This window comes from Lottia gigantea (genome assembly GCF_000327385.1).
Source record: "Lottia gigantea unplaced genomic scaffold LOTGIsca_104, whole genome shotgun sequence".
Classification (NCBI taxonomy): Eukaryota; Metazoa; Mollusca; class Gastropoda; family Lottiidae; genus Lottia; species Lottia gigantea.
Genome location: NW_008706849.1, coordinates 304,427 through 314,076, shown reverse-complemented (window position 1 = coordinate 314,076; position 9,650 = coordinate 304,427). Strand labels below are relative to the sequence as shown.

General features: G+C 30.1%; 1 protein-coding gene across 1 annotated transcript; it reads right to left on the bottom strand.

The window, feature by feature from the left end:
• Window positions 1–7,813: 7,813 nt before the first annotated feature.
• On the bottom strand, window positions 7,814–9,439 carry LOTGIDRAFT_136233 (hypothetical protein; the record flags this gene model as incomplete). The annotated part of the gene is made up of 2 exons (XM_009046636.1): window positions 7,814–8,706; window positions 8,776–9,439. The coding sequence occupies 2 exons, from the start codon at window positions 9,437–9,439 to the stop codon at window positions 7,814–7,816; spliced, it is 1,557 nt and encodes a 518-aa protein (XP_009044884.1).
• Between the last annotated feature and the right edge of the window lie 211 nt (window positions 9,440–9,650).

Below are 9,650 nucleotides of genomic sequence, written 5' to 3'. Positions count from 1 at the left end.
GTGAATCTTATCATGCAAACACTTTTTCTTCACAGGACATTTTTTTTATTACAAGTTTATTTATATATTTTCCTTCATTCCAGTTGAAAGGAACATCATCTTAACATTTACTTCATTAAGCTGTAAAGATAATTTAAGCCATCTGTATCACTCTTCAGAATAAGGTTCTTCTACAATTCAACAAAAACATACACCAAAAGCACATAATGTCTGCTATTAATGCAAACCCTTTTTAGGAAACAGTAGCTATTTTCATTCTAAAATAAGGCACAGGTCAAACTGGCATCTTGGCATCTATTACAAACTTTGTATTTTACCATGACTGCAATAGCCACCACTCTTCTGTCACAGAGGATTGGATTGTAGATTAGCAACATACAGCCAATTACAGGCTTAGACAAAAAGTCTGCAAAAAAAAAGCCACAATGTTTGTTGGTATTTGCTGGCGTACGATCCAATCAAATTGCTGCATTCCATGATATAGGAAAGGTGACCATGGAAGTCAAGTCAAAGACAAGGTTTGTAATAGCTTGACATTGTGAAGATAAAGGAATCTGGAGTTTCAATATCTGAAAGCAGCTAGCAGTACTTTTGAGAATGGCTTGACGAAGTAGACAAGAGCACCAACGACTACAAATTATTATTCTTGCAGTTTCTGTAAAAATGGGTGGTGAGGAGGTTTTTAGGTTAATTTCAATTTTCTATGTGTATCTGGGACACTGATAGCATCAATTTGCACCATTCCAATTTTCGATCACACATCTGCGGTTTCTGCAATTCTACTAAAATTAAGTGTTTGATGATGTCACTACTGGCGAAGTGCCTTATGTGATAAAGCATATTTTGCAACTAGCGACATCATCAAATACTTAGTTATAATGGAATTGCAAGAACCACAGATGTCTGATTAATTATTAGAATGGTGCAAATTGATTCTATCACTGTCCTCAATACACATAGAAAATTAAGAAAACTTCTTTACAATCATTTTAATCCAGAGAACAGGAGCTGTAATCACCCAATACCCATAAAATCTTTAGAAAACCTCTTTACAATCCCTTTAAATTGGATAGTAATCCTAAGCAATCTGATTAAGCAAGATGCTTTGAAACACTAGTTGACTAAACCTCACCTTATGGAAAAGGTTCCCATGGTAATAAATGACAAATTATACATATTTTGCCAACAGGCTTTTATTTGAGCAAGTAAAAGATAGGAGAACCTAACAACAAGCAGAAATATAAACAAAGAAACAGGTACAATAATGATCATACTTATAAAAAAATCTGAAGATTGCAGAACATCCATACTGAGGATGTCTCATGAAAAATGATCGCAATGCCTTTAAACTATTTTTTACAAATTCTTACAATTTGTGAAAAAAATTTTTTTAATCTAGATTTTTTTTTCATCTTATACAGAACTACTTTATTTTTTTCATGATAATCAGTACTTTATCAATTTTATTTCAAGATTTTGAAGATTTATATAAGAAAAAGGCTCTTTAAACTCATGTAAAAGAAAAACTTGTTACTATCTAATATGAAACTAAGCAATTTTAGGAAATTATCAAACTTAACTAATAAAATTCTAATCTCAAATGAGAACAAAAATACCTAAAAATATAAAATTGGGGTTTTAAACAGGCCCGTAACTCGGGAGGCTCAGTGGGGGGCGGTTCCTCCCCCCTGTAAAATTACAAAAAATTCTCAATTGAATCTTAAATCAGTCTCTATCAGCTATTTTGCCCCCCATTTAAATGCAGCTGCCCTCCTTGGCACATTGGACTGGTTACAGGGCTGGTTTTGAAACACTACTCAGGTTTGCCTATTAGTCAATGTAGACTAAGAATTAAAATTTAATTTTAGTTTAAATTGTTTTAAATTTGAAAATAATAATTATAATATATTCTCTATTTAAAAACCAATGTCATGATTTAGAGCAATCTCTAATATTGAAATCAAAGTTTCAACCTTTGAAGATGGTATTACAGGTCCTAGAAATTCGAATAAAAACAGTTTTGTTATTAATTCTATTTACTGAACAGAGGTCACTAAAATAAAACTCTTTCTGATTGGTCAATCGCTAAAATCAAATTTAAATTTAGTTTTTCACCAATAAGATTGTAGTATTTCCTAAAATCTGGAGATTAATCAAGGCCCTTATTTGAACTAATCGATTTAAAAGAATAATTTGACAACAAAGATAAGCAGTTGTTAGGAACATTGATAGTGAAATAACATTCAGTGAAAATACAGGCACGAATCCTGATTAATTCTTAAAGTGATATCGTACTACCCAAAAATTGGGAACATAACACTTACTCACATAAAATGTGCTCTCTTGTTTTAGGATAAAAAATATTGTACACTTATTTCAGGCAAATATATGGTATTCACCTTTAATTACTTTTTAATGAATTTAATACTTTCTTAATTTAATGATTTAACCTTTGCTTTTGAACAATTTAATCTTTTGCTTTTTAATGATTTAACCTTTTTTATTTCAATGATTTTTTTGTTTACAATTAAACCTTTATCCCTGAACCTTAGCTTTTTAACACAATTAATGAACCTTAGCTTTTTAACAAATAAACCTTAGCTTTTTAATGATTTAATCTTTTTCTGGTTTTTTTTCATGATTTAATCTTTTTCTGGTTTTTTTTTTTCATGATTTAACATTTTGCTGTGATTCAATCTTTAAAATAAGCATTAAAAATATTGACCTTTTGAACGCATTAATCAGCTATCTAAAGATTGAACCTTTTGAACGCATTAATCAGCTATCTAAAGATTGAACCTTTCTCTCTTGAATGATTTAACATTTTTCTGTATGATTTCACCATGCTTCAAATGTTTACATAATATTATAATTTACACCAATATTCAATGTATATATATATATATACTAACATTTAAATTGTCAACAAAAAACAATAATAAAAACAATTAGTACACACAAATAAATAAGTTAGATTGTAAGAAAGATATTTATAAATATATACAGACAGCACTCATAGAATTAATAGTAAAATACATAATCATTAATACTTCAATATAATCTATCAAATGTCAGTAAAATCATTTTAAATTCAATCAAATGTCAGTAAAATCATTTCAAATTCAATCAAATGTCAGTAAAACCAATCAAATGTCAGTAAAATCATTTCAAATTCAATCAAATGTCAGTAAAACCAATCAAATGTCATTAAAATTATTTCAAATTCAATCAAATGTCATAATAATGATTTCAAATTTAATCAAATGTTCAACATGTTACTTGTTAATCCTATAATATTCAATCAAATGCTTACATATAACATATAATATTCAATCAAATGTAACATTTAAATCCTATAATATTCAATCAAATGTTAACATGCAACATTTGAATCAATAGTATTCAATCAAATGTTTACATGCAACATCTCAATCCAATAACATTCAATCAAATGTTGGTAAAAACATAACATTTTGATGATTAGATATTCAATCAAATGTTGGTAAAAACATAACATTTTGATGATTAGATATTCAATCAAATGTTGGTAAAAATGTAACATATAATTTAATATTCAATCAAACTTTGATATTTCATTTTTCAATAAAACATTATTATCAATTATCATGGAATTCGGGTCTTAACATTTATTTTTCAATGGTTTCTAAATTGGTTTTTCTGATTTACATACAAAACTTTCCACAAATTAAAAAAAAAAATATTAGTAAATTGTTTACAACTGAAACTGTTTGTTATAGTTTACAGTTTGGTAGGCTGTAACAATTACATAGAATGACTATACATCTAAGCTGATGGTTTATTAAAATCTAATCAATATATCTAAAATATCAAATACTCTATATCAATATAAGAGTATAGGTTTTAAAGAGACAGATGCACCATTTTTACCAATCATACCTTAGTCTCAGGAGCATTTTTTAGCTAAACCAATCAGTAATAGTGTTCACAGCTCACCATCAAAATTTTAGTTTTTAAATCCATGTGTGCCCCGAATTATTGAAATTTGAACTAACGAGTCATCTTTATACATATTCAAGACTCAAATCAATCCCCCAAAATGGCGCATCTGTCCCTTTAAATCATAAAACATTTCCAAATACTACAACTAGATATTCTAAATAGAGATCAACAATCTACTTTTATTAAAATACTTGAATATAATTAAGTGAACATATTAAACCCATAAATTGAGTAAATGAAAGAATAAATTTAACGAACATACATGTAAAATATTTCATGAACATACATGTAAAATATTTCATGAACATACATGTAAAATATTTCATGAACATACATAAAATATCATAGTAAAATATCACACAGTGATTCAAAGAGTGTGTCTGTTAAATATACACGATAGCAAAAAGCATAAATACAAAAATGTAATAATTTACATTATGTTACATAAATTCAAAGAACATCTATTTAGTTACACATGAATTCTGATGAGCATAAATGTAATAATTTACACAGAAACTCAAAGAGTGTGCATGCAAAATATGCTCTCAAGACACAAATGTAATACACCGAACTTTGAGAGCATATTCTACATACAATCTACGTTATAGCACACAAATTTCCAAGAGCATAGATGAAATATTATACAGTAACTCATAAAGTGTTCTGTATCTTAAAGAGCATAAATGTAAAGCATTGTACATACAGGCAACTTTGAGAGCATATTCTACATACAATCAAACAGTCTCATGTAATTACACACAATTCTCTGAGAGCATAAATGTAATATTACACAGTGACTCATTAAGTGTTCTGTATCTTAAAGAGCATAAATGTAAAACATTGTACATACAGGCAACTTTGAGAGCATATTCTACATACAATCAAACAGTCTCATGTAATTACACACAATTCTCTGAGAGCATAAATGTAATATTACACAGTGACTCATTAAGTGTTCTGTATCTTAAAGAGCATAAATGTAAAACATTGTACATACAGGCAACTTTGAGGGCATATTCTACATACAATCAAACAGTCCCTATGTAATTACACACAATTCTCTGAGAGCATAAATGTAATATTACACAGTGACTCATTAAGTGTTCTGTTCTGTATACATCATCTTGAAGAGCATAAATGTAATATATTATACATACATGCAACTTTGAGAGCATATTCTACATACAAATCAAAGAGCATCTATGCAACTACACCAATCCTTCAAGAACATACATGTAAAATATTAGACACTGAATCGAAAAGCAAGACATCTATTCATCTGATAAAATTGCATACCTAAATAAATTTTGCCCATTTATTAATAACAATTATATCATACACTAATAATTATTCAATTTCAAAAATAAAGGAAAAGTGAATTAGTGTTACAAAGAGTTAAATCTAAAAAAATCAGGGAGAAAGTATTCAAAGCATTGATATTTAATCTCTTATGAAAAAAAGTGTCAAAATATAAGATAAATTTCTTTCAGAAATGGGAAAAATTGATTTTAACAATTTACAAGAAACCAACAGTTCTGTTAGGAGGCCAGGGTGGCTTGCTTGCTAAAACCAGAAGGTCTTGGGTTCAATCCCTGTATAGGTCAACATAATACCTTCAAATTTTTCAACCAAGTTTCCCCCGATCAGTGATGCAGGTAAGAGGGACGGACATGGAAAAAGTGTTTAGTCATTCGACTGGGTCAATAAACTGAGGCCCTGTGTGCTACAGGTTGTGTATGTTAAAGATCATTCAACAGTTGGGAATTGAAAAAGAGTAGGTTAATGCTGCTGTCCTGCTCAAATTTCTTTCATTGCACACTGCATGGCGTTGTCTGTCTTCATAAGCCCAATTAGGTACAGAAAACTAGGACATAAAACACCATTCATTTCATTTATCAATTCAGTTACTAATTAAGTCTTGAAATACATTTGATAGGGGTTGACAATTTTGATGAAAACGTAGGTATCACAAGAATGATATATTTGAATGGAAATAGAATATGGGATCAGTAAGGATTGATTTAGTAAGGTCTCAATTATTGAACTTGAATCATGCTGTACTCAAAACACGGTTATTTTGGATTATTGATCATCAAATTTCATAATTGATTAAATATGAAAATTAAATCTTTTCCTCGGGTATGTTGTTAGGTCAGCTATTACTACTTGTAGTACACTACAAAAGTTTCCCTTTAGCACATACTCTTCTGATGATAAAATATAATAACTGATCAAAATTATACAACGACACAAAAATAACCCATGGAAGTAAAATTTTGACAAGTTTTTTATTTTTTAACTGATTTCTCAATTCAAATATATCGATGATTAATCGATTATTGATCGATACGTTGCTGTCGATTAATCGATTTCAATTTTGTAATCTATAGCCAGCCCTAATTGTTATCCTAGCATATTACATTACAAGATGTAAAGGATAACAATTATAAATACCCTGGTTTCAAGTGCTGGTGATAACAAAATAGGTTTTAAACCGAAAGGTTTTTATCAATAAATAATGTAAATAATTATCTAAAAGAAAATATATTAAATAAAATGGTTTTGAATATGAATATTTACATGACAGGCTACAAATTATTCTAATAAATCACAAAATTTACATTTCATTTTACCCTTGAGAGCAAGTGCATTCTAAACTATAGAATGAATTGATAGAATCCACTATGTACATTATACTCTTTTCTGAACTTTCGTGGGTCCGATCATAAAAAGAAATAACAACATAAGAAATACTATATAGCAATTTGTATTCAGTTATTATCTACTGAATTTTGAGATTGGAACCTATGTTAAAAATACTTCCTCTGAGAATGATTCAAAAATTTAAATTCTCAAACTTGAAATAAAGAGTATATATTTATTGATGATGTCATACATATACAATAGTATCCCTTGTAATCCAATAAATCAAGTAATTATCCATAAAACTACAACATATTTGTTAAGTGTTTTTCAATAATGACTTAGTTTTATGGATTATAAGTAATTATCCACAAAACTACAAAGTGTTTTTCAATAATAACTAAGTTTTATGGATTATAGGTAATTATCCACAAAACTACAACATATTATTTTAGCGTTTATCAATAATGACTTAGTTTTATGGATTATAAGTAATTATCCACAAAACTACAACATATTTTTTAAGTGTTTTTCAATAATGACTTAGTTTTATGGATTATTAGTATTACTTAGTACTGATAAATATATACCCTTCTTGGCCAGGTTTGAGAATTTATAATCTATGTTCATTGGAAGAGGTAGTATCCCTTAACCTAACTGTGATATAGCCATGCCTTCTTTCGCCTCAGTAAAATGTTATATACACATACAGAATCCAAATGGTCACACACTGCAGGAAAGATAGGTTATAATAACTAAAAATGATCTCAAATTATTATGCTACAAGAAGGAAGAATCAGCTAACTTATAGACCTTATTCACGCCTGCTTTTGAGACACTGAAAGCGAGGTTCATAACACAAATCATGTCATCCATCGATAAGATGTGAATAAACTTAATAACTTAATCAACTCCAATTTAAATGATGTAAGATATGATTAGTTTTGAGTTACTAGGACTGGAGAAGGAGACTTTAAAGACGCCAAGGTGGCGATTTTACTGCAGTGACACCACATTACCTAAGTTTGTTTGCGTTTGAGCCTCATCTGGATCCAACATGGCCGACGCGTGAATAATGGTCTATTGAGTTGGCTGCTTTTTTCTGGTGTTGCTGAAGTCACATTTACAGAACAGCGCTAGGTTTTGAATCTTTCAAGGAATCAATGAGGTGAGGAGCAAATCACAGAGTTTAATTCCAGGTTGCACCAGGAAGTTTCCTCTCCAATATATATGCCTTCATTTCTCCTTTACCTTTCACAGTGATTTCTCCACGATAGGAAAACTCAAATTTGTCACCAAGCAACTCAGCTGCTGCCTCAGGAACTTGAATTCTGTCTTCAACACCCGTGGAGTACATACGACTAGCAATGTTCACAGTATCACCCCAGATATCATATAAAAGCTTGGTTGTTCCAATAACTCCAGCAGTGACCTCACCAAAATTGAAACCAATTTTTAAACGAAAATTAAAGTTAAAGATGCTCTCATTGAATTGCTGAATCTTTTGCAAAAGTTCTTGAGAAAACTCCATAAGAGCATACAAATGAGCATTAGGATTCTGGTTGTCTAAACGTTTAATTTCGTTTAGACCAGACGCAGCCATAAATGTACTGCTGATTGTCTTAATCTTTTCTACATCCTTAAAACGTACTTCATCCAACAAATCTTCATAATCACTGTATAGTTCGTTCAGAACTCGTAAATATTCACGTCCACCTTCATAAGATTCATCATAAAATTCATTAAAATTTACAATTGTGGCAAAAATGACTCCAATATCTTTATGATTTTTTGAATATGTTGATGTTTTCTTCACTTGTTCTGAGATATGATCAGGAATAATGTTATGAAGCAACCACTCTGCCTGCTCTTTGTTTTCTTGCATCTGACGTCTGTCAGCATCGGCCTGAACACTTCCAAAATAACTCAATCGATAACTGACATCAAATTCACGACTCATAAAGAGAATTAATAACAATAACAGTATAATATCCAATATAATTTCATAACGTAGAGTATTTTGTCCAGAGAAAAGGTGATCAGCCAGACTGGGCACGGTTCTGTTGACATTGTACACAGAGTCTGGGTACGTGTTGTTTACAATCACGGTTGTAAAGTCACTGATCATGGTAGTATTCACGTAAAATTCACTAAGTGGACAGAAACGTACATTGAGTAAAATGAGTAAGGTTATTCCAGCTAAAACTACTATCACTGATTTGACCCATGCACTCAGCATAGTAAAATTACAGAAATGCAGTAACGAAACAATGATAGCGAAACAGAAAAATCTGTCTCTCCATTCGTCATTAGTAGCTAGAGCACATGATAAATTAGAATACACGGTAATTAGTGGTAGACTAGCAATAACAGCTCCCATAAAATTACGGAAATACCATCCTGATAGAATATGCATCAACGAACCACATTTTTCTTTCTTCTTTAATCCATATTTGACGTCTGTTACAGACTGTATAAGGACGACTAATTCAATAATCAACGATATAATGAATACTATATTTAAGACTAGGTGAGCTCCGAACATAGTATAGCAACATATTGACACTAAAATGAACACGATTAACGATAGCGTGGATTCAATTAAAGAGTGGGTACGAGGGGAGGCAACTGTCTCCTCCTTTCCAAATTGACTCTCCAAATAATGATTTCGGAAATCATCCTCCATGTGAGGTTTGTTGAATCGTAGCGTAAATTTGTTGATTTCTGGTTCATAGAAAAAGGATTTATCTTTAATATCTTCTTTAACACATTGTATAATTTGATTGTCCGTCTGCTCTTGAATTTTCTGTAGCATATTCAAAGTGGTGTTTATTGGAACTATACAGGAATCAACAGCTTCTACATCTGAAAGAAAAAGATAATAATTGTTTTAATATAGGATATATTTCAAAAGAATATACACATTAATTGAATAAACATGTTAGCTGACATCTTAAGTTAAGTTAGATATTTCAACATTTTTATAGTAGAAACACTTATAAAGGGAGATAGCTGTCTATATATAT